General features: G+C 35.0%; 1 protein-coding gene across 11 annotated transcripts in view; it reads right to left on the reverse strand.

The window, feature by feature from the left end:
• Positions 1-26,968, reverse strand: part of KANSL1L (KAT8 regulatory NSL complex subunit 1 like) — a 145,867-nt gene that overhangs the window by 72,189 nt on the left and 46,710 nt on the right. For all 11 annotated transcript variants that reach the window (XM_007966118.3, XM_007966115.3, XM_007966117.3 and 8 more), the window contains 2 exons: positions 9,609-9,806; positions 5,079-5,200 (listed from right to left, as the gene is read on the reverse strand). In XM_007966118.3, coding sequence (XP_007964309.2) covers positions 5,079-5,200; positions 9,609-9,806 — 320 coding nt within the window. The remainder of the gene's footprint in view (positions 1-5,078; positions 5,201-9,608; positions 9,807-26,968) is intronic.

Consider the following 26,968-nt stretch of genomic DNA (forward strand, 5'->3'; position numbering starts at 1 on the left):
AGCCCCAAGGCAAATCTCCCTATGGTCCCTAGTGGTGGAGAAAGGGAAACAGTTTTACTTCTAATTTACCTTTACTGTAATGGCATAGCCCCTGAAAGAGAATGGTCCCTACTAAATACAAGGATTTTATTTCATCTTCCTGCCATGGGCAGAGCCAAGGGCTTCGACCTAGGTTATTTATTTATTTATTTATTTTATTTATTTTTTTGAGACACTCTGTCACTCAGGCTGAAGGGCAGCGGCACGATCTTGGCTCACTGCAACCTCTGACTCCTGGATTCAAGAGATTCTCGTGCCTCAGCCTCCCAAGTAGCTGGGACTACAGGCATGCATCACTACACCTGGCTAATTTTTGTATTTTTAGTAGAGGCGGGGTTTTGCCACGTTGGCCAGGCTAGTCTTGAACTCCTGGCCTCAAGCCATTTGCCCATCTTGGCTTTCCAAAGTGCTGGGATTACAGGCATCAGCCATCTCAACCAGCCTGATTTATCTTTAATCTATTAAAACTTCAGCTTGATTTTGCTGGATTTAGTTTTAGTTTCTCTCCTCCCTTCCCCCAAAATATATCAAAACTTCAATTTAAATTTGTCTAAATTTAGCCTCAAAAAAAGCAGACTGCTGTGATTTGCTTACTTTTTGAGCTCTGGCTTTCTCTTAGCTTTTGGCTTGGCAATTAACATTTGCTAATTTCTCATTTTTGAAATAAACAAAATTTAAAAACAGAATTATCACATAATCCAGCAATTTCACTTCTAGAATACCCAAAACAATTAAAAGCAGGGACTCAAACAGGTATTTGTTCATCCATGTTAATAGCAGCCTTGTTCATAATAGCCAAGAGACAGAGGCAATCAAATATCTATCCACAGATCAAATGTTGTCTATATAAAAATAGAGCATTATTCAGCCTTAAAAAGGGAATTTTGACACACAGGCTACAACGTAGATAAATTCTGATATTATGGTAAGTAAAATAAGTTTGTCACAAAAGGACAAACACTGTGTGATCCACTTATAAGGTACCTAAAGTAGTCAAATTCATATAGAAGGTAAAGTGGGAGTTGCCAGAAGCTGACAGCAAGGAAGAATGGGAAGTTATTGTTTAGTGGGTACAGAGTTTCAGTTTGAGAAGATAAGAAAAGTTCTGAAGAAGGATGGTGGTGATGATTACACAACATTTTGATTGTATTTAATGCCATTAAACTTACATTTAAAAATAGTCAAAATGGTACATTTTTGTTATGTATGTTTTATAATTTTGAAAAATATTTACGAGTTTTCTTACCTACCCATTTATTATAAATACATAAGCACATTAATAGTATTCATATGCTTCTGAGAAGTATTTATACGCTTAACAAGGACGTCTTCAGAAAGTGCTTTGTGGTTTAACTGTCAAGTCTAAAATACCATTAAATAGACTAAGCCCTTACTCATATAAACATTTGAATTTGAAAGATGTTTTCTTCATACAGAACTATGTGAAGGAAAAATAACAAAGGTATTGGAAAATAGCAAGACATAAGAAATAAAATTAGGCCTCATTTGATATTCTACTCCCAGTGTCAAAAGGCTCATAGAGATACATTTCACATTACTTCAACCCAGATATCTTTGAATCAAAGTTATTTCATATAATGCTATAATATAAAATTGTATTTCCAATTAATTTTAAAAATCTATAGTAATACTCTCAAACATGAGCAATATTTAAAAACTTAGATTTGTAGAATTTCACTACTATGTATTTATTTTATAAAAAGTTCAATTAGAGAATATTTTAAAAGTTGAATTCTTAACTAGTTGTATAAGCATCAATTAAGTACTTTTCATTATAAACATATTTACAGTTAAGGGATTAAAAAAAAAAACTTCTTATAAACCACTAACACCCTTTCCTAGGGGTGGCTACTCAGGCTCCAAAAATAAAGAAGGGGACAGGAGAGGAGGGGAGGGAAAATGAGAAGGAAGAAGAGAAAAGGAAAAATGTTTTGCTTGTCAAAGCTCCTCAGGCTCCCTTTACCACTCTTAACTAGTCTATTATCACCTTAGAAACAAATGCATCCACACCTATCTTAATCTATTTCACGCTACTTTTAAAGAACAGGTATATTTTCTGTAATAAGATCCCTCCATAACTTTGTGATAAGGTGTTTCTACATTTCTCACCTGTGGCTCCTTCCTTTCCCTTTATTTTAATAAAGATGCTTAAATTTCCTCCATCTTAAAAACAAAAATATTTTCTGTGACTTTGTATGTCCCTTTTATCATGGCCTTTAAAATCAGTGGCCTTGAAGGGTAATCTTGACTCCCTCTCTCCACTTCTCCAATTCTCTTATTAATTCACTCTTACCTCTTTCTCCATCCTGCTCTTGTCAAAGTCTCTCTTGCCAAAGTCTCAACTCATTACTGAGAAAACCAACAGATATTTTCAGTACTCTCTTTGGCATATGAAACAATAGACCGCGCTTCCTCAAAATTTGCTACTTTTCCTTCAGTGTTATTCTTCTTCTTATCTGCAATATAGTCTAGTTTCTATGTTTCTGGCTAAATAGATTTATAGACTTTTTTATACATATTATCACAATTTATGGAATCTTTACAAAACATTTTAATGAAATCAGGAGTCAGGAGTATCCCCCAAAATCTTTTGTTTTACATGGTAGTTTGCTGGTTATCTGGTAACAAAGCATTTATAAAGAACTATTAAACTTAAAGATAAACTATGCATTTTAGATAACTATCAATTGTTCTAAATTTGATCACTCTCTCTTTGGTAAAAAGTAGATAAAGTATTACATTATCGAGCAAATGTTAGAAAATAAATACCTTTCCTGCAAGGAAAATATGATATTTTGACAAAAAATGAGAAAATAAATGCTTTTTGAAATACACATTATGTAGCAACTATTTTAAAAAGAGTTCATTGTTGCCAAAAATGTCATTAATTAAAACATATCAGCACACTTCAGAAATATGAAAAACAAAATTTTTATCTGCTTTTAAATCTATCAAAACATTTTCATAGGTTTTGAACTTGTTAAAACTTTTGAAAGCAAATCTTTTCAATTAGTCTGCAGCAACAACTAATTGACATGAGGAAAGACAGTATTCAGTAGCTGATTTCAACAAAAACCTTTGAACTACTAGTAGACAGAATTAAAAAAACATAATTTAGTAAGCATGGCCAATTTTCCATTTCTTTCATTTGGATCTACATATCTTTATGAGGTATCTTTTTCAAGTGTAACAGTTATTAAAAGCCAGTATTCAAACAACTACACACAATTCCATTTTTATTACATAGTATTTTATTAAGTAGTTACATGTTTCACCAACCAGACTGAGTTATTTACAAGTGAAGACTTCTGTCTTCATATTTGTGTCCCTAGGACTTTGACTATGTGGCATACAATAAATAGTTATGCAATCAATGTTCTGCAAATGAATGACCAGAAATACAGGCAAGTATATTAAAATGAAAATTCACAAACACATGAACACACACATGACACTATGTGTGCAACTGTGTACTACTTGATTAGGTAAACAAAGTATTATCTAAAATGGGATTAGCCCCAAATCACAATGCTTACACACCAATTTGATGTGTTTTATGGGTCAGCTTAAAATTCATTCACATACATTCTGACTTTCCTAATTAGGATATGTTCTCATAAATGAAAATATCATAGTTATCTCATACTATATGACAGAATCTTTACTTTCAACATGTTTTATCATTGATATGAGGAATGAATATAAAGTCGAGAAAAAATAAAGCAAAACCAATAGAACTGTTCCCACGATAGAACAATGGATACATAACTCAATATAAATAAAACAGTAAATTAAAGATTAGATGTTCAAAATAACCAATTGGAAATAAAAATCAAACATCAGCTTTTTATTTATTATTATTTATTTATTTATTTTTTGGAAGCAGAGTCTTGCTCTGTCGCCCAGGCTGGAGTGCAGTGGCGTGATCTTGGCTCACTGCAGCCTCCATCTCCCAGGTTCCAGTGATTCTTGTGCCTCAGGCTCTTGAGTAGCTGGAACTACAGGAGCGCACCACCACACCTGGCTAATTTTTTGTATTTTTATAGAGACGGGGTTTCTCCACGTTGGCCAGGCTGATCTCGAACTCCTGAGCTCACATAATCTGCCCACCTCAGCTTTTTATTTTAAGACTTTGTTTATATCCACTAATCTCACAAAGAATTTGATGGCTACTTAGCATAATTTTCACCATGGTATAAATTTTCATTTTATGCTATATTAGAAAGTTATTAAAATAATAAATTATATAATTTTAATACAAATATTTCCCAATATAAAATTATACTTAGTTGTCTATGGTAATTAAAGCAAAGAAGCCAACATTCCAATTTTACCTGAAAAAAATTAGACAACGCACACATAAAATGATATTCTATTAGTATGTCTTCTAATTTTATCTTCAAAAGGAAAAGTTCTAAGAGAAAAGGAAATAAAATAAAGTAGAACAAATGCTGTTCCCAAAAAAGGATTAGGATTCATAGAATATAAATTTTTGCAATATAACACAGATAAATAGCTAATAATTATCGGAGTTATTAATTATAGTCAGATAAAAATTTACCTTATATAAAGCTAAAATACAAAATGATTAAAACTTAAGCTGAATCTAATGGGTGACAGCTACCAATCTTCTGTGCCTAAATTATATCTAGGGTCTTTTCTCTTCAAAATGCATTGCAAGGACAGCATGGAGCTCAGGAATACAAAAGCTACAAAATGGAAGGTATCGTAAATAAGGCAGTACTTCTATAGCAAATGTTATCACTGCTATTCTTTTTTTAAGAAACATTATGAAACTTCCCGGAAATCTTTCTTCCCCATTCCTAGATTTATCATTACCTTAATTGTGTAAATTTAATATTATCAAAAAATGTATCCATGGTATACTGATTGTACTCTAGTAGTCCCTAATGTATTAAAAAAAGTAACTATAATATTTAAAATGTCAAAACAAAATCAAAATAAGATAAAATAGGCAAAGTCAAATTTAAAAGCTAAGCTATCCCATTGATACCTACCTCCTGCAAATGCCATTAGCCAGGCATTTATGGCTACAGGATTTGGAAGAGAGGGGTGATGAAGTTGGGGACAAGTTGAGAGGGGCAATCAAACTGTTGATGATCTCAGTCAACTGTGCACTCTGCAAGGAAACAGTCAACCTTTTACTACTGCTAAGCAAGAAATGTGAGTTAAAGCTCACATGTATAGTGCCAATTAATGCTTAACGTCTCATGACACACGTTTTTATTTCAGTAAACATTTTATTAGATAATTTATACAACTGATTTTTCCATTTATTACAAATAAATCTATATTTTAATTACACATTCTTTTCCATATCCTTTTTTTATTATAGTTCCTTCATCTACCCATCCCATCATCAAACACATTTGAACCCAGCTAACAGCCTTTATATAATATTTCCCTTGAGGCAGGAAAATAAATAATTAAAAATCACAGATACAATTTATTAAGTGTCTACTATGTGCCAGGCATTATATCAGGCACCACACATAGAATATTTCTAATCTTTACAACTAACCAGCAAAGAAGATAGTATTAGAGGTATTGACATCACTATTATTAATACCAGTACAGATGAGTAAATTCTAGCAAAGAAAAAAAGATTAAGTAGCTTGATCAAGGGCTATAAAGTTGGTATGAAACAGAACTAGGATTCAAATTCAGGCCTAAATCTAACAGCACACTGTTTTCTAATATTTTTCCTAATTCAAAAATATCAGGGTTTTTTTTTTTTTAGAACCTAAGATTTCACTGACATTTGTCCCAAACTTAAATATGTGTAATAAATATTAAATTATTATAATATGCATAAATATTATTCTCAATCACAATTATAATAAGCAAAGGCCACATAAAAAGGAATAGTACATTTCTACAAAAGAATGACAACTATTTTCATTACACCCGTAATTCATCATAGAAGAACTGGAAAATATACAGACATTTTAAAAATGAAAAGAGAGTCATCTGTAATCATACTTCAAAGAGAAAACCAGAGCTAACATTTAGGTATATATTTCTCCCTCCAGACTAAGTTTCCTGAGTATATGTAAACATGAGTGTACATTCAACATGCACACATATACTTTTAATTAAATCAGGCTACATCAATTTTTTAAAACCTAATTTTCCTACTTAATATAGTGTGACTAACTTTTTAAAACATACAGACGTAGTTCAACATTTTCAAAACTGCAAGATACTCTATTGTGAAATAAAGGGATATATGGAATAATTAGTTTAGAATGCATCATTTGTAAGAAACTAATAACATGCTATTAGAAATGAGACTAAATAATATAATAAAGACTAATATTTCATCCCTTCAAAAAGTCTTTCATGAGAAAGACCTTGAAATGTTTTCATCATTTATTTTCAAGATAATATGCACCTAATGATGTCATTTTAAAAATTATTACTCAGTTTTTAGATTAAAGCTCATTTTTAAAATCACCAATAGAAATGGATTCTTCATCCATTTAGCAAGTAATCATCAGTTTAGTCATGCAAATAAATTCTGAAGTATCTCATATCTTCTGACTGGAAACACTAAAACACTCCTGTGATTGTTCCACCTCCAAAAAACATCATCTAAAATCTTTTAAGCCAATGGAAGTCGCTAGTTGGATATATGTGAATAATGGGTCAGGAAGGGGAAAATTACAATCCCTATCTTTACTCCAAGAATCAGCCTACTCTGGCCCAATAAAATCTCGCATACTTGAGTCATATGGGGAATACAGGGAATGGAAAAGTCACAGAGAAAATGTGAATGAGAAAAGTAAAATTAAGAGAAGCATAATTTGAACTCTGAAAACAAAACCTAATCAACTGTAAGTTAAAACACTAGCTACTCATAACAAGATTTATAATGTAAATACACCAGTAGCAAATTCATTTTAAATCACCTAAAGCAGAAGTCCCCAACCCCCGGGCTACTGATGGGTACCTGTCCATGGCCTGTTAGAAACCAGGCTGCACAGCAGGAGGTGGGCAGAAGGCCAGCAAGAATTACCACCTGAGCTCCGCCTCCTGTCAGACCACCCACAGCATTAGATTCTCATAGAAGCTCGAACCATACTGTGAAATCCATGTGCAAGGGATCTAGGTTGCTGCTCCTTATAAGACTCTAATGCCTGATGATCTGAGGCGGAACAGTTTCATCTCAAAACCATCCCCCCACCCCCACCCTGTGGAAAAATTGTCTTCCACAAAACCAGTCCCTCATGCCAAAAATGCTGCGAACAGCTGACCTAAAGTACTAAAAATAAGGTATTAATACTTTTCAATTTATGAACTATATATTATCTAACAATGCAAGCATGTATTAATACTATGAATCAATAAGTTATTTTTTAAATGATAGTCTACAACTCAATATTGCCTTTATATTTTAACTTCCAAATCTGGGTTAACAAAACTACTTTAGTCAAGTTGAAAGACTATGAGTGAACAGTTATATATCAGTAGATTATCCTAAGAAAACCATGCATAATAATGGACTTGCTATCCCTACCACTTAACTCACTCCTAGACTATCTTCTGCAACAAGTTTTTTTGTTTGTTTCAGATAGTGTCTAGTTCCGTCGTCCAGGTTAGAGTGCAGTGGTGCCATCTGGCTTACTGCAATCTCTGCCACCTGGGCTTAAGTGATCCTTCTACCTCAGCCTTCTGAGTAGCTGGGACTACAGGTGTGTGCCACCAAGGCCAGCTAATTTTCGTATTTTTGGTAGAGATGGGGTCTCCCTGTATTGCCCAGCCTGGTCTCAAACTCTTGGGTTCAAGTGATCTGCCCACCTTGGCCTCCCAAAGTGCTGGGATTACAGGCATGAGCTACCATGCCTGGCCAACAAGTATTTAAAAACAACTTAAGCTTTTAAAACTTGGCCTATAAAAATCATTATTACCACATTTCAAGAACAAATGACTTGTTCATAGGCAATTTATTAACAACCTCTACAAGTAATTGCTGCTGCCCTTTCTGAATCTTTTTCTTCTGCTCTCCTTACATGGAGCCATTACTGCTCTCACAACTCTTGGTTCCCTATACTATCAAAGCCCCCTGACAGTTCATCAGCAGTGAGACCTAAAATGCTACCCAGGGCCAGCTTCATGGGCATGCAACCTGTGCACCAGGCTGAGCGCAGATGGGGGCTATGCTTGCTTAGTGCTCTACTGTCACTGTCTTTAAATTCATAACTTTTTAACAAAGGGCTCCACAATTTCATTCTGAACTAGGATCCGCAAATTAGGCAGTTCTGATGTCATCTCAGGTCCAACCTAAAAAAACTGGGGATACCAAGGAGAAAGGAAAAAGTACAAGAAATCTTTTAGAAATGAAAATATCTTAGAATTAATTTAATCAGATTACAATTTCCAATGAATTTCCAATGAATAAGTAGTGACCTAAAGATGGTGAAAGTAGATTTGACTGAGTAAGCAAATAAATTACTCTAGAATGTGAAACAACTAGGATCAAACTGAACTAGGATCAAAACAACTTGATCCTATTGAATGAGGGGAGGGAAAAGAAAGAGGAAAGTGGGAATATAGAAATATAACAAAAACTAATTTAAATCACTGCCTATATGGTCAAGTGCATTATAATTTGACAACAGATAATTACCAAACAGCTTTCTAAATTACAAAATATTCATAAGTGCCTTGATTATACATTCCAATTAAGAAAAACTCTGGGCAATTATAAATTTAACAAATACAGGGCGGAAGAAATTATACCATATTCTGGTTTACCAGGAACAATACAGTAACCTGCATTTAGTTATTTCCTGTTATGTCAGAAAAACTCAGGAAAATTAGATGCAGGCAGGCATGAATCTGTATCATTTCCCAGAGAAACAATGTAATGATGCAACTATGGTGAAGAATGGCTCAGCTTTAAAGTAAAAAAGTCCTAGAAACCGAGTTTAAGAGCCACTAAAGTCTAAATCCAAATAAATTGTTCAATTTCCAAGGACAGATATAGGATATACTGGCCAGAATAATTAAGCTTGTAGAGATATCCACAATAGAATTTAGATATCAAGGAAGGCTTTGGAATCAAAGTAATTGTTAGGAGCTTTTTCGACTTTACATTTACTTAATCATTTTTTATGAAGAAATACATATTCCAATATTATCTTTCACTAAAAATCTTGATCAATAAATTAGTCAAACACCAATTAAGACATATTAACTGGTACCACTGTTCTCTCTCCTTGAAAAAAATCCAACGATAAACAATTTTGTCAGAAAAAAGATTTTCCAATCCCCGTAAAAATAAATTATCATCCTATAGCCATAACAATACCATTACTTTACATATCATATTTAAATAAAAATTATATTGGTATTATAGTGGAAACCAGTCATACGGCAAATATTTTAATTGTATTTAAAGCCAAATGGCCTAGTTTAATAACCCATACGCCAGGAAGATACACATATAATGATGTTTGTTTGAATAGTTTATAAAATCAATGAAAAGTCATTTCATACCACTGATATCCTTACTTTGACTTTACCTGTTTTTCGATGTTTCGAAGAAGTAAAGTAGGGCTGCTTGGTGACATTTCAAAATCTTGTTCCGGTACAGGATCTTGACACTCTTGGGGAACCTGAGGATTCCCTAGAATGTTTAGTGAAGCTGCTTGGTCTGCAAATTGCATTTGTTTTTTCAAAATGTCTTTTGGAAGCTGACATTCTTCTAGGAGCACTATCCCCTAGACAAAAAACAATGAGAAAGTTGAAATGAAAACAAACTGATTATTAAACCACCTTTAATGCTACAATGCACTTGAATCTATGCTTCCTCTTAACCCTTGGAATTCAGAAAACATAAACTTGAAAGTATAGTTTAACTCTGTAAAGAACTGGCTGGTTTAAAACATGTGCAGCTAAAATAACATATATGGCTGATAGGTTGGACTTGTAAAATATTTTCTTAACTTAAATACATGCAGTTTTTTCTAATTGGTTTTAATTATTGGCATTAAAAGCATGACATTAAAATAAAATTAAAGGCATATTATACACAGAATATGGACATTTCAGATTGAAATCAGAATATTTCCTTATAGAATCTTCTGATATTTTGGTCACTAGCATTTCTATTTGTGCTTTACATTTGAGCACTCCCAATTTTATAAATTAAAATACCAAATTTACAAACATCCAAACAACAATCTAACTCTATCCTAACTCCTTTCAGAGCACCCTAAGGAGCCCTGCCCCTGTTGCTGTCAGCCTGAGCAACCAGGGATAGGATTGTACCACTGAGAAAGAGTACTCTGTAGGCCAAAGTTCCCACTGCTTTCAGGATATCTGTGTTAATAATAAAGACACAAGCTTTCAACTTTGATGGGGTATATTCTCAAATGTAAGGAACTAGGGGAATGAATAGGGATTAAGTTGTCTCTGTACTCCCTGCCTCCTACTCACAAACATACTTATTCCTCAACTGGTTTGCTTGGCTTTCTCCTCCATTCCCCAGCTTCCTCACTCCAACTGTTCTCAACTTTAGGTTCCTCAGAGGCAATGGAGACAACAGAGAAAGAGAAAAAAGGAGTGCAAAGGAATGATCTTAATGGTTTCATAGTTCTCATTGTAAAATTTCTTTCCTTCCTATCCCTTCTACCACCCTTCCTCCTGAAAATAATACAGTAATATATACTGTATAATATATATTAAACATACACAGATATTGTTTTATATATGCTGACATTACATATATTATATATTATATATACACACAGGTTTTACATATATAATATATAATATATATTTGAAAAATTATATATAATATATATTTGAAATATAATATATAATATGTATTTTTCAAATATATATTACATATTAGAAAAATGCTAATAAATTCCTATAGGCTAGTTGGAAAAGTATTACACTCTTAATGTGGCTAAAATACTATATTCTTGTAATAAAAAATAACTAACATATTAATATTAGTGTTCATTATTTCAAAAATGGAATGAATTAAATGATTGTTGTGGGCCATCTATATCATGCGTAAGTCTTATTTATAAGATGGAAATTGCCTATAGGTAATAATGTGGTATATATGAGTTTTAGTTTGCACTACATAATTTAGAGAATATATAACTTTAGAATGCACATATTCAGTTATGGTATTACATGTGTATTTTATTTTTTTGTAGCAACATTTTCTGTAAAAGTACTAAATGTACTTTTTAAAAAATCTGTATTTTGAATAGTGCTAACATGCTGACTTTTCCAAGGAGAAGGGGATCCACTTGATCCCAATTACTGTTTTCTTAGAATGAACAAATATGGCTGTCAAGAAATCTGAAGAAACACGCTCAAAAGTTCTTATTTCGTTTGGTATTTTAAAAATTAAATTAGATAGTATCATCAATCTGAAAAACTCTTCAGAGTATCCATTCAAAATTTCTACAAGTCTCTCACTAGGTTTCTTCATAAGTACCTGCATGTAAAAGAAACACAAGTTTCTACCTTATCAATTTAACTTCAATTGTCTTTGGTTTGATTCCAGTTTATATTATGGGCCAGTCTGTATAGATTAGTCTGATTTCAGTCTGTATACATTAGTCTGATTTCATAATCCATATTTATAAATCTGCATCTATGGGAAAATTCTATTCTGAATTTCAAAGTTCTATTTCCAAACCTTTAGAATACTACCTTTCTATAAGTAGAAAGCCTGCTATAGTTAGTTTAATAAAAAACTTTATTTTTAAAATTCAACCAGGGAGGCAGGGCGTGGTGGTTTACGCCTGTAATCCTAGCACTTTGGGAGGCTGAGGCAGGTGGATCACTTGAGGCCAGGAGTTCAACACCAGCCTGGCCAACATAGCAAAACCCTGTCTCTACTAAAAGTACAAAAATTAACCGGGCATCATGGCACATGCGTTTGGTCCCAGCTACTTGGGAGGCTGAGGCAAAAGAATTGCTTGAACCCAGGAGGCGGAGGTTGCAGTGAGCCAAGATCGCACCACTGCACTCCAGCCTGGGTGACAGAGACTCTGTTTTTAAAAAAAAAATTAGAATTCAACCAGAGAGACCTTCATAGTCAACTTCATAATCTGCTTCTTCCCCCATAAACTACTACCCTGCACAAAACTCTTGGAGTGTGAGGAGAGTGGCCCATTCTGATCCACCACTGCCAAGAATGGAGAGGAAAGGGTTGAATATTTAATCCTCTGGGGACACAGCAGAGAGTTTCTGTTCTTAAAACAATATCAGTAAAATGATATTCTCATACACAAAACAACAAAGGTAAGAAAGATATGAAATATTTTTAGAAAAATGAGTTACAACAACTGAAACAAGTGAAAACTCTAGCATAAAATGAAAGCCAATCAACTGTTTCTGAGAAGACAACTCTTGACAACGCAGGGTCTTCACAGAGAAAATACTGTGTGAAAAAAAAACTACTTCAGCAACATCTCTATTATTCACATAAATTCACCAAAGTTAATTTTAAGTAAAACTTTAAAAAATTTGAAACACACAAAAGGTACAATTTAAAGTGTGGAAGGCCCTACTGCAGGTTAACAAAAGAAATCTAAGAGACAAACCATTTGATATAGCCAGTGTTCTCCCAAGAAAAATATTTCAATTTTTTTCTGAGTGTGAGAAGAATCTGTTGTCTTATTAGAAAGTTTGAAGCGAGGAGAAGAGGAAATACAGGAATCTGTAATATGTTGACAAAGCTGTCACAAGAACCACCAAAGGATGTTGCTAATAACTGCTTTCTTCTCTAAAAATTTAAGCAAAGTTTAGACCATATGAAGAATGGTAAAGGGGCAAATGATGTGTTTTCTGACTTAAGGCACAAACTGGCACTTATTTAAACAGGATATTGACAAAACAGCATCCCTCAATCTCTTTCATTTCCCTTTATCTCTAATTTAACTGAGAACAATTTTTTTTTTTTTTTTTTTTTTTTTACATTTAAAATACATTAAACAGAAAGTTCTGTTTCAAGACAGTACTGGCCATCCTTCTCAATTTTTTTCTTAGAATAACTCAAGAAGCTGTAAGAGCAAGGAAAGTGATGTTTTTCTTACATAATAACTTCTCAACTAAGCTGCATATAAATAAACAACTAAACACTTTAATTCCTAATAAATGTAATGAGAAACTACTAAAATAACCAAAACATTGTATTCTAATAGCATAATTTTGTGGCATTTTCCATAAAATAAACATAATGCTATTATTAAGGGAACAAAGGGCCAGATACACATTTATCCTGAATTAAGAAAAAGGTAAGACCATCTAAATTATTACAGGGAAGTTTAGACGGCTTTCCTTAAAACAATTTATTCCAGTAGATGTTATACAAACATGCAATCAAACTTTTAAAAGAATTTAACCAAGAAGCATACAGTACTGCTTAGAAAATAGAGAATATTAAAATATCCTTTCTCAAGTTAAAGGATTATGAATCAGACTGTCTAGATTGAAATATAAATCTTATTCATCAATTTAACTTCAAACTCACTTTCTTGGAAATATCTGAACTGTTTTACACCGGACTCATTCTTAGAACTCTATTTGCCATAAAAAACATGTGTGAAATTATATCCTTTAAGGAAACCGATCAAAGAAGAGAGATTATGTGGTGATCTTGAAAGGACTGGGAAATTACTAAAACTGAAGGCTCCTGTAAAGATAACAGTGAACAATGAGAAAAAGTAACTAATGTAACATGAAACTTTCATCAAGAAACACTTAGTGAATGTGGTTCCCTCAAATCTCACAGAACTAGTAAGCCTAAGGTTTTATGTCTGTCCTTCTTCTACCTTCCTACAGATGCCACACCACTAATTCCTACAAGGTGTTAAACATATTTCATCACTTCCTAGCTTCTTTTCCTCTTCTTGTATAACACATACTTTCTGCTCCTTTAAATACCATACTACTTTGTCATTCCTGAAAATGATCATGTTGTTTCACACCTTCAAACCTGTAAAAAATGCCTTTCTCTAGTTCCACTGATTCATCAAAAAATTACTATTCATCCCCCAAAATCATACTGAGATGTCACTTTCTTCACTTAATGTTTTCTCTGACCCCTCTTACCCATAAGTATTCTCTCTATGGCACTCCAAATATCTTATAAAAACATGTATTCTACTTGAAGTATAATTTTTAAAAAAAAAACAAAATCAGGTATTACTGAATATATTACATATACTGAAACAATTATGTTTTATTTATCTCCCTTACCAGAATATAAACTCATGATAGATAGAGCCTAAAATTTATTCATCTTTGTGGACATGCAGACCCCGACGTGGGGCTGGGCAAACTACATGGTTCAAGGACTCTGATCCCTTCCCTTCTCAGCTTTTTCTTTCAAGGCCTATCCCTATCAACCTTCAATATTAGATTATCTCCAGGATGTCTACAGTATGACCATATAGAATACTGTTTCCCACAAAAACAAAGTTACAAATAAATATTTAGCAATATTTAGAATGCATAAGAACTCATTTGTATTATTGATTCTTTGGGAAAACAGACCACAATGAACATTCCCACTTGGAAATGTAAAGAATAAAAAATATATGTCAGCTATTGGTCTATATTAATGTTAACACTCTGCTGGACCAATATTGTAACGGTAAGCCATTACCCTAGGGGCATGGCTTAATTAGGCCCTGATTTGTGCTTCCTATTAAAGGGTTCTTTCCATCCACTGTTCTCTATGGCTCCTGAATCAGCCAGCTTCTTTCTTTTATATTACCTTCCTTGGTAATATAAATTTAAAATTTATATTGGTAATAAAAATAGAAATATAAAGCTTCTTTCTTTTATATTACCTTCCTTGGCAATATCAGTAAATGTTTATGACTTCTTTAGGAACTGCAAAGCTCTTAACTTGCTTCTTGTTCATAGAAGGTTGGCATCCTAAGGACTGGTTTAAGTCTTGGCCAGTAAAATGCTTTTTATAGGTCAAGCTTATAATTTCTTTGGTACAACTCACTCAGAAATTCAGAAGGCTTCCCATCTATCTGTTTTCAGGCAGTTCCATGTACTGACAATCACACCCACAGTTCTCTGATGCATTCTCAAAGGATATTTCTTTCACCCTCTAACTCCTGTACCTACCTATATATTCCTTCCTCCTGTCCCTCTTTCTCTGCCTCCTTGTGGGGGGTCTCATAAGCTATTAAGTTCTGATGGAAAATCCACATTCTTAATCTTCCTCCACTGCCCTAAGTGTAATTTTATCCAGCTCAAAGGTTTTGCAGAGAATGGTATCCTTAGTTTGATCTTTAGCTCCAAATCACTTTTGTCCTTTATTATTCAAAGGTTTTCTCAATCCTATCTCTTATCATATAAAGTGCAGAGAGAGGCAGTTTTGCTAACTTCATAAGGTCTTGAATTTCTAGAAACCTATTCCTTTTCATTCATGTTTTTAAACAGGTTTGAAAACGACCTAATTAAAAATTATCAATAAAAAGCATTATCACAAAGTAAAAGCCAATATAAAAGCCAATATACAGGACAAAGTCTAAGCAGAATATGGTCAAAGACAGAATTAGCAAATTAAAAGACAGTAAAGAATTCCTTGTGGTACAGAGAGACAAATGAGATTAAAACATTAAAGAGTGGTTAAGAGACATGAAAAATTTGTTTGAACCTCTCAACCTATGAGAATTTCACAAAAATGGAAGAGAAAAAAATTGACAAACATGCATTATTTGGATGATAGTAGCAGAGAATATGCTAGAATTGAAGAAAGATGTAACACCTTGGACTAAACATGGACTCTGGGCTGGCTGCAGTGGCTCATACCTGTAATCCCAGCAATTTAAGAGCCTGAGGCAGGTGGATAGCTTGAGCCCAGGAGTTCGAGACCAGCCTGGGCAACGTGGCGAAACCCCATCCCCACCAAAAATACAAAAATTAGCCAGCTGCGGTGGTGCATTCTTGTAGTCCCAGCTACCCAGGAAGCTGAGGCGGGAGGATCGCTTGAGCCTGGGAGGTCAAGGCTGCGGTGAGCCGTAATCATGTCACTGTACTCCAACCTGGGCAACAGAGCAAGGCCCTGTCTCAAAAATACAAAAGAAATTAAAACAAACAAACGTGGACTCTGAAAAAAAAAACAAAAACATGTCTACACAAAGACTTATACATGAATATATACAGCAACATTATTCATAATAGCCAAAAACTAAAACAACCTAAATTCCCATGACCTAGGAAACAGATAAACAAATTATATATAGTACAATCCTACAATGGAATACTGCTCAACAATAAAAAAGAAAAAATTACTTATGCATACAGCAACATGGATGAACCTCAAAAGCATTATGCTAAGTGAAAGAGCAAAATAGAGATTACATGTTTTATTATTTGACTTATATGAAATTCTAGAAAAGGCAAAACTATAGCAATAGAAAACAGATTAGTGGTTGCCAGAGAAAAGAACCTGAAGGCAAGAGATTGACTGCAAAGAGAAAGGAGTGAAATTTTTGAAGGTTATAGAAACGTCCTACATTATGATCATGGTGACGGTTACAAGAGTAAATATTTGTCAAAATTCAGTGAACTGTACAGTTAAAAATGTGTACTCTGAGTACCAAGCAACATAAAGACGATCCTTTGATACCTGTTAGTAAGGATGTAGAACATCAACTAAACAAGAATATCTTAAAAGTTACCAGATAGAAAAGACAGTACTCAAAAAAGAAAAACAATCACATTGACAGTAGACTCCTCCTCAGTATCAAACAAAACAATAAAACAAATCTTTAAAGTGCTAAAGGAAAATAACTGTCAAACTAGAATTTAACACCAAACTAAAATACCATTTAAGAGTGAGGGTAAAATGAATATATTCTGAGATGTACAAAGACACAAAGTTTAAGTGTTCAGAGACCCAAATGTCAAAAACTCCTATCAATGCATGTCTCTTATTTCTATCTACTTTATTTTTTAATTGACAAATAATAATTGTACATATTTATGGTATATATAATGATATTTCAATATATATAATGCATAGTGATCAGATCAGGGTAATTAGCATATCCATCACAAATATTTATCACTTCTATGTGTTGGAACAGGAAGCACCAGGAATCTGTCTCCCCATCTAGACACCACCTGCATTGGCAGAATCTGTCTAATGTCATTATTTCAAAAATCTGGAGTTTACTGAAGACTTGCAAGTTCAAGGGGCAGGTTTGGACAGTAAACATGCAGTTAATTTTTATTAATTTTAGCTCTTAGCACAATAGCAGCTACCCATCCCCACTCCTAGTCCCATGGCAGGCAGCCATTCATATATTTCGGAAGCAATCTACATACAACCTGCATAAGCCAGGGTAGGGGAAAAGGACTCTAGTCTGCAAAGATTAGCGATCTGTGTTCTGATCACTGATTGTAACCTTTGATCACAGAGGTACAGACAAAGAGGCAAACAACCATTGTTGTAGTACCTCCCTCCTTTTATTGCAATTCCCTCCTCCTCTGGCTGAAGGCCTTCCTGGGGATTTAAAGGGCCAGCACCCTTAAAAAAAATAAATCCTCTCTTCATTTTTCTCTTTTCCCCTTTTGGGAGCCAGATATTAAAAGCAGGACATTTTAAAACAACTGCATCAATGGGGAAAATTAGAAAGCAACTGGGCATTTCCAAGAAAAGGTGCAGGCTCAGAAAAAATGAGATTTTAACTATACCCTTCAGGCTTATTCTTGCCACACCGACAACCAACAACAACAGAGAGAATCAAAATAATAAACAAAAATGATTTTAAAAGTCCTGCAGAAAGAGAAAGAATCTGATTTCCAGAGTTAACACATTATTAGATTCAAATGTGCAGTTTTCAAAAACAAACAAACAAAAAGCATACAATGAAACAGGAAAAAAGGGAGCATTCAAGGGAAAAAAAAATAAACAGAAACTGTCCCTGAAAACAGGATGGAAGACCTATTAGACAAAGACTTTAAAACAACTGTTTTAAAGACGCTCAAAAGGCTAAAAAAAAGATGTGAAAAAAGTCAAGAAAAAGATGTTATGAACAAAATGCAAACATCAGTATGGAGATAGAAAACCTGAAAGGAAACCAAACACAAATTCTAGAGCTGAAAAGTATAATAACTGAAATGAAAAATTCACTAGAGGTATTCAAAGGCAAATGTGAACAGGCAGGAAAAACACCAATGAACTTGAAGCCAGGACAGTAAAAATAATCAAGTGTAAAGCATAAAAAGAAAACAGATTAAAGAAAAGTGAACAAAGTGTAAGGGACACGTGGAACACTAATAAGTGGCCCAACATATAAATGTAGGAGTTCCAGAAAAAGAATAGAGAGGCAGAGAGAATATTTGAAGAAATTATGGCTAAAAACTCCCCAAATATGATGAAAGACATGATTACAAATATCAGAAGCTGAATGAGTTCCAAATAAGGTGAATCCAAAGAGTACTACAAAGAAACATTAAAATCAAACTATTAAATGACAAAAAGAATCTTGAAAGCAGCAAGAGAGAAGCACAGGCAAGGGATCCTCCATAATACTATCAGTAGCCTCTTATGATAAACTTTGGAGGTTCAAAGGCAGTTAGGTCAGTATATTCAAAGTCGAAAACAAAATAACAACAACAACAACAAAAATCCTGGCCAACCCAAAATCCTATTTGGGAAAATCATCCTTCAAAGGTAAAAAAAAATTCAGACACTTAAACAAAAGCTAAGGGAGTCATTTACCACTAGACCTACTCTGTAGAAAATAAGGAAGTCCTGCAAGGTTAAATGAAAGACCTAGATAGTAACTTAAAGCTGTTGATGAAATAAAAATCTCAATGAAGTTAAATACACGCATAATTATAACAGCTAGTATTATTGTAACAACAGTTTGTAACTCCTTGCTGTCTACATGATTTAAATAACTAGTACATTAAAAATATATATATTAGTTCCAAAGCTAGGCTTGTGGTAACTTTGGTTTGTAACTCCACATTTAATTTTCTACATAATTTAAGAAACTAATATATTTAACATAATTATTAATTTATGCTTTGGGACACATTAGCATAAGGATATAATTTTGTGACATCAATAACCAAAAGAGGTGGGAACAAAGCTGTAAAGGAAATGAGTTTTTATATGTTACTAAAGTTAAACTGGAATAAATTAAAATTATAATGTAATAACTTTATGAGGTTAAATATAATCCCCATGGGCAACCACAAAGAAAGTATCTACCAAATATATACAAAAGGAAATAAGAAAGAAATTTAAACATTTCAGGGTCAAAAAAAAAATCAGCTAAACACAACAGAAGACAGTAGTTCAGGAAATGAAAAACAAAAAAAGGTATAAGATATACAGAAAATAGCAAAATAACAGAAGTCTATCCTTCTTAGTAATTACATTAAGTGTAAATGGATTAAACTCCCCAAAACACAGAAATTAGAATAGATAAAAACAGAGAATCCAACTCTATACTGTCTACAAGAGATTCAACTTAAGTCCAATGACACAAATAAGTTGAAAGTGGAAGGATTTTTTAAAATCATATGCAATATCAGACAAAAGAGACTTTAAATTTAAAAAAGTTACAAGAGATAAGGACATTATATATTAATAAGACTCAGTATAACAAGATAAAACAATTATAAACATTTATGAAACCATGCCACAAAGAGTTAAGAAAACCAGTCTAAATTCCTATGTTTATAGGATAACAGATAAGAAAAGAAACAACTTGTTGAGATACTGAAACTCAAACTATAACCCAAAGAGTAAGAAGTCAATAACTAGCAAAAATTCTTGAGTTTGTAGGATAGCAGATAATTAAAGACATAACCCACTAAGAAGCCAAAACTCTCTAACCTTGTGAGAACATGAATAAACTGGCAAAAATCATTTAAAACCAAGTTTGCACAGAATGACCTTAATGACATCACAGCCTAAATTTCCACTGCATGTTTCATATTAACACCCCCTTGATGCAACCCATGAGTTAGCATGAAGCGATAACTGCACATGCCCAAGAACTTTCCAAAACTCTCCTTTCCTTCTACCAAACACCTGTTAATCCCAATATCTACCCCTAAATCTATTCTAATAAAAATGTTGCCATAAAAATAGCATGAGAGAGGGGAGGCAAAACAAGATGGCTGAATAGAAGACTCCAGCAACTGTACACCCCCACTACCTCCCAACACAGGAACACCAAATTGAACACTAGCCACGTAAAAGAGCATCTTTGTAAGAACTAAAAGTCAGCTTGGTTACCAGCTTGGCCACAGTGGGGTAAAGCACCAAGCATTTCTGGACCTACCCTGGTCCAGAGGGGAACCCACTGTCCTGAAAGGAGAGACTCAGGACTGGCAGCATTCACCAAAAGCTGAATGAAGAAGTCTTGGGCCTTTAGTAAACACTAGCCATAGAGAGGCACTACTTGCTGTGGCCCTGGGGCAGTGGTGGCCATGGGGAGGGACTGCTCTCCTTGAGGAAAGAGGAAGGAAGGGAAGGGAGGACTTTGTCTTGTGACTTGGGTGTCAGTTCAGCTGCAGTAGAATACAGCACCAGGTGGACGCCCAAGATGGCATCTCTAGACCCACCTGGGGCTGGGGAGAACTTGCCACCCTTAAGGGAAGGACACAAGCCTGAGTGGATTTGCCACCTGCTGATGGTAGAACCTTTGGGCCTTGAGGAGACACAGACGATAGCCAGGTAGTGGTCATTGTGGGCCTTAGGTGAGACCAGTGCTGTGCTGTCTTCAGATCTGACCCTGTGCAGTCCCAGTGGTCCTTGTGTCATGCCTCTCCTAGCTCCAAGCAGCTCAGTACAGAGGGTGAGACTATGTTTACCTGGGGGAAAGTAAGGGAAGAGAACAAGAGTCTCTGACTGGTAATCCAGAGAATGCTTTTGGATCTTACCCGAGACTACTGAGGTAGTACCTCTATGAGTCTACAAAAGATGCAGCATTACTAAAGTTGGGGATATGACTGCAGTGACCAATGACTTAGATCACAACACCCAAGCCCGTTTGAATATCTGGAAAGCATTCTCAAGAAGGACTGGTACAAATTAGTGTACACTGCAAAGACTAATAAATACCTAACTTTTCAATGTCCAGACACAGATGAACATCTGCGAGTATAAAGAACACCCAGGAACACATGGCCTCAACAAATGGACTAAATAGGGCACCAAAGACCAATGCCAGAGAGACAGGGATATGTGATCTTTCAGACAGAGAACTGAAAACAGCTGTTTTGAGAAAGCTCAATGAAATCTAAGGTAACACGAGAAGGAATTCAGAATCATATCAGATAAATTTAATAAAGAAACTGAAACAGTTGAAAAGAAACAAGCAGAAATTCTGGAGCTGAAAAATGCACTAGACATTCTGAAGACTGCACTAGATAGAGTCTCTTAACAACAGGATTAACCAAAAAGAAGAAAATTAGTGAGCTTGAAGACAGGATATGTGAAAATATACCGTCAGAAGAGACAAAGGAAAAAAGAATAAAAAATAATAAAGCACATTTACCAGATCCAAAAAATACCCTCAAAAGGGCAAACCTAAGATACTGGCCTTAAAGAGGAGGAAGAGAAAGAGATCAGCGTAGAAAATATATTCAAATGGATAATAACAAAGAACTTCCCAAATCTAGAGTAAGATATCAATATTCAAGTACAAGAAGGTTATAGGGCACCAAGAAAATTTAATCCAAAGAAAACTACCTCAAGTAGTTTTAATAATCAAACTCCCAAAGGGAAGGAATAAAGAAAGGATTCAAAAAGCAGCAAGAAAAGAAACAATATACAATGGAGCTCCAATATGTCTGGTAGCAGACTTTTCAGTGGGAAACCTTACAGGTCAGGAGTGAGTGGCATGACATATTTAAAGTGCTGAAAGAAAAAAACTTTTATCCTAGAATAGTATATCCAGCAAATATATCCTTCAAGATGAACTTTTCACTAGACTTAGAAAAAAACAGAGAAGATTCAAATAAAATTGGAAATAAAAAAGGAGACATTACAACTGAAACAACAGAAATACTAAGGATTATAAGAGACTATTATGAAAAAGTATAAACCAACAAGTTGAACAATCTAAAATCAATAAACAAATCTCTTGAATCATATAGCCTAGCAAGACTGCATTATGAAAAAATAGAAAATTTTGGCTGGGCACGATGGCTCAAGCCTGTAATCCCAGCACTTTGGGAGGCTGAGACGGGCGGATCACGAGGTCAGGAGATCGAGACCATTCTGGTTAACATGGTGAAACCCCATCTCTACTAAAAATACGAAAAACTAGCCGGGCAAGGTGGCGGGCGCCTGTAGTCCCAGCTACTCAGGAGGCTGAGGCAGGAGAATCACTTGAACCCGGGAGGCAGAGGTGGCAGTGAGTTGAGATCATGCCATTGTACTCCAGCCTGGGCAACCAGAGCAAAACTCTGTCTCAAAAAAAAAAAAAAAAAACCACCAGGGTGGGTGCGGTGGCTTACACCTGTAATCCCAGCACTTTGGGAGGCCGAGGCGGGTGGATCACCGGAGGTCAGGAATTCAAGACTAGCCTGACCAACATGGAGAAACCCTGTCTCTATTAAAAATACAAAATTAGCCAGGCGTGGTGGTAACATGCCAGTAATCCCAGCTACTGGGGAGGCTGAGGCAGGAGAATTGCTTGAACTGGGAGGCGGAGGTTGCACTATGAGCTCAGATCGTGCCATTGCACTCCAGCCAGGTCAACAAGAAATTCCATCTCAAAAAACAAACAAAGAAAAACACAAGAAAAAATAGAAAATTTTAACAAACCAAAAATGAGTAAGGAGATTAAATCTCTAATAAGTCTTCCATTACACCAAGCATGGTGGCTCACACCTGTAATCCCAGCTCTTTGGAAGGTCAGGGCAGGGAGATTGCTTGAGCTCAGGAGTTTGAGTCCAGCCTGGGTACATGGCAAAACCCTATCTCTACAGAAAATACAAAACTTAGCTACGTGTGGTGGTGTGTGCCTGTGGTTCCAGTTACCAAACAGGCTGAGGTGGAAGGATTGCTTGAGCCCAGGAGGCTGAGGCTGCAGTGAATCAAAATTGTGCCACTCCACTCCAGGTTGGACAACAGAGCAAGGCCCTGTCTCAAGAGAAAAAAAAAGGTCCTCTATTAAAGAAAAGCCCAGAGCCGGGCGCAGTGGCTCATGCCTGTAATCCCAACACTTAGGGAGGACGAGGCGGGCAGATCACGAGGTCAAGAGATCAAGACCATCCTGGTCAACATGGTGAAACCCTAACATGGTAAAACCCCGTCTTTACTAAAAATATAAAAATTAGCTGGGCATGGTGGCGTGCAACTGTAGTCGCAGCTACTTGGAAGGCTGAGGCAGGAGAATCTCTTGAACCTGGGAGGCGGAGGTTGCAGTGAGCTGAGATCACACCACTGCACTCCAGCCTGGCGACAGAGTGAGGCTCCAACTCGAAAAAAAAGGAAAAAAGAAAGAAAAGCCCAGGACCCAAAGGCTTCCTTTATGAATTTTACCAAACACTTAAAGAAGAAGTAACATCAATCCTACTCTAACAAGTCTGAAAAATAGAGGGGAAGGAAATACTTTCAAACTCATTCTACAAGGACAGTATTACTCTGATATTAAAAGTAACCAAAACCACATTTAAAAAAAAGAGAAAACTACAGGCAAATATCCCTGATTACATTGATGCGGAAGTCCTTAACAAAAAATTAGCATAAACCAAGTAACAACACGTTAAAAATATCATTTGTCATAATCAAGTAGGATGCATCCCAGGGATGCAAAGATAGTTCAACATACGCGAATTAACCAATCTGATAGATCATATCAACGGAAAGAAGGACAAAATCCATATGGTCTTTTCAATTGATGCTGAAAAAGCTTTGAATAAAATACAACATCCTTCATGATAAAAACCTTCAATAAATTGGGTATAAAGGAACTTACCTCAACACAATAAAAGCCATATATGACAGAACCACAGCAAGTATCTTAACGAATGGGAGAGAAAACTGAAATCTAGAACATAACAAAGGTGCCCACTTTTACCACTGTCATTCAACATAATGCTGGAAGAGCATTAGACAAGAAAAAGAAATAGAAGGCATCCCTGAACAGCCAAAGAAATCCTAAGTAAAAAGAACAAAGCATCTGTATCAGGCTACCCAACTTCAAACTATACTACAAGGCTACTGAAACCAAAACAGCATGGTACTCGAACAAGGACAGACACATGGACCAATAGAACAGAAAAGAGAACCCAGAAATGAGACCACACACCTACAACTGTCTGATCTTCAACAAACCTGGAAAAAATAAGCACTCGGGAAAGAATTCCCTATTCAATAAGTGGTGCTGGCCGGGTACGGTGGCTCACACCTGTAATCCTAGCACTTTGGAAGGCTGAAGTGGGTGGATTGCCTGAGCTCAGGAGTTCGACACCAGCCTGGGCAACACAGTGAAATCCCATCTCTACAAAAGTACAAAAAAAAATTAGCCAGGCATGGTGCTGTGCACCTGTAGTCCCAGAAACTCAGGAGGCTGAGGCAGAAGAATTGCCTGAACCCGGAAGGCAGAGGTTGCAGTGAGCCAAGATCGCGCTACTGCACTCCAGCCTGGGTGACAGAGTGAGACTCCGTCTCCAAAGAAAAAAATAATAATAAAAAAAAAGCGGTGCTGGGATAACTGGCAAGCCATATGCAAAGATTGAAACTGGACCCCTTTTTTATATCACATACAAAAATTAATTTAAGATGGATTAAAGCCTTAAATGTAAAACCCAAAATTATAAAAATGCTGGAAGACAACCTAAGCAATACCATCTAGGACATCCAGGTGCAGGCAAAGATTTCATGACAAAAATGCCAAAAGCAATTGCAACAAAAGCAAAAATTGACGAATGTAAACTAACTAAACTAGAGACTTTCTGCACAGAGAACGAAACTATCAACAGAGTAAACAGACAATCTAAAGAATGGGAGAAAATTTTTGCAAACTATGCATCTGACAAAGGTCTAATATTCAGCCTCTAAAAGGAACTTAAATTTACAAGATATAAACAACCCCATAAAAAAGTGGATAAAGGACATGAAAAGACATTTTTCAACAGACAACATACACATGGCCAACAATCATACGAAAAAAAGCTCTACATCATTGATCACTGATCATTAGAGAAAACCATCTAACTCCAGTCAGATGGCTACTATTAAAAAGTCAAAAAATAACAGATGTTGGCAAGATTGTGGAGAAAAAGGATTGTGCTGGAAAGACTGTCTATCCAGATGCAGAAGAATAAAACTAGACCCCCATTTCTTGCCATATACAAAAATCAAATCAAAATATATTAAAGACTTAAATCTAAGACCTCAAACTACGAAACTACTAAAAGAAAACATTGGAAAAACTCTCCAGGACATTGGACCGAGCAAAGATTTCTTAAGTAATACTCCACAAGCACAGGCAACCAAAGAAAAAATGGACAAATCAAGTTAACTCATGTTAAAAAAAAATTATGTTACAAAGCCTCTGCATAGCAAAAGAAATAATCAACAAAGTGAAGACACCACCCATAGAATAGGAAAAAATATTTGCAAACTATCTGTCTGACAAGGAGACAGTATTGGAGCTTGACTCTCCAGTCTCCTTGTCAGTCAACTTGCAATATAAAGCTTTTCTTCTTTCAAAAAACTCAGTGTCATAGTATTGGTTTCTAATGCATCAGGCAACATTTTCACGTCTAATAAGAGACAATCAAAACATATGAAGCAAAAACTGATGGAAATGCAAATAAAAATCCATAATTCTACAATAATAGTTGGATTCTTCTATAACTCACTTTTGTTAAGGGACACAACAACTAGATGGAAGGTAAGTAAGGAAACAGACAAACTACACAATAAACCAAATGGATTTAACAGATATCTAAATAACATTCTACCCAACAACAACCACATACAAATTTTTCTCAGGTGTACATGGAGCATTTTCCCAGATGGACCATATGTTAGACTAAATATTGTATCTCAACAGATATAAAAAGAAAAATATAAAAAGTACCTTTTCGAAATGAAGAAATCATTAACAGAAAACTGGAAAATGCACACATTTGTGTAAATTAACACACTTTAAAACAACCAATAGATCAAAGTAGAAATCACAAGAAAAATTAGAAAACAGTTAAAAATGAATGAAAATGAAAACAAAACACACCAAAATTTGTAAGATGCAGTGAAGGCAGTGCTAAGGGGGGAGTTTATAGTTATAAACGCCTAACATTTAAAAAACAAAAAACAAAAAAGATCTCAAATTAACAACCTAATTTTACAAATTAAGAAACTAGAAAAAGAAGAACAATCTAAACCAAAAGCTAGCAGACAAGAGGAAATAATAAAGATTAGAGTAGAGCTAAAACAAATATGAGGATAGAAAAACTAGAAAAATTATTGAAACTAAAAGTTGGTTCTTTGAAAGCATCAACAAAATCAAACCTTTAGCTAGGTGAACTAAGAAAACAAAGAAAAAAGACTAAAAATACTAAAATCAGAAATAAAGCTGGGGATGCTATTGCTGAATGTAAAGAAATAAAACGGATGACAAGAGAGTATTATTAATAATAGTACACCAACAAAATAAATAACCCAGATTACATGAACAAATTCCTAGAAACACAACACAACAAGACTAAATCTCAAAGAAATAGAAAATTTGGGTTGGGTGTGGTGGCTCACGCCTGTAATGCCAGCACTTAGGGAGGCCGAGGCAGGTGGAACACCTGAGGTGAGGAGTTTGAGACCAGCCTGGATAACATGGTGAAACTCTGTCTCTACTAAAAATACAAGAATTAGCTGGATGTGGTGGCGGGTGCCTGAAATCCC

The sequence above is a fragment of the Chlorocebus sabaeus genome, chromosome 10 (assembly GCF_047675955.1).
Source record: "Chlorocebus sabaeus isolate Y175 chromosome 10, mChlSab1.0.hap1, whole genome shotgun sequence".
NCBI classification, from domain to species: Eukaryota; Metazoa; Chordata; class Mammalia; order Primates; family Cercopithecidae; genus Chlorocebus; species Chlorocebus sabaeus.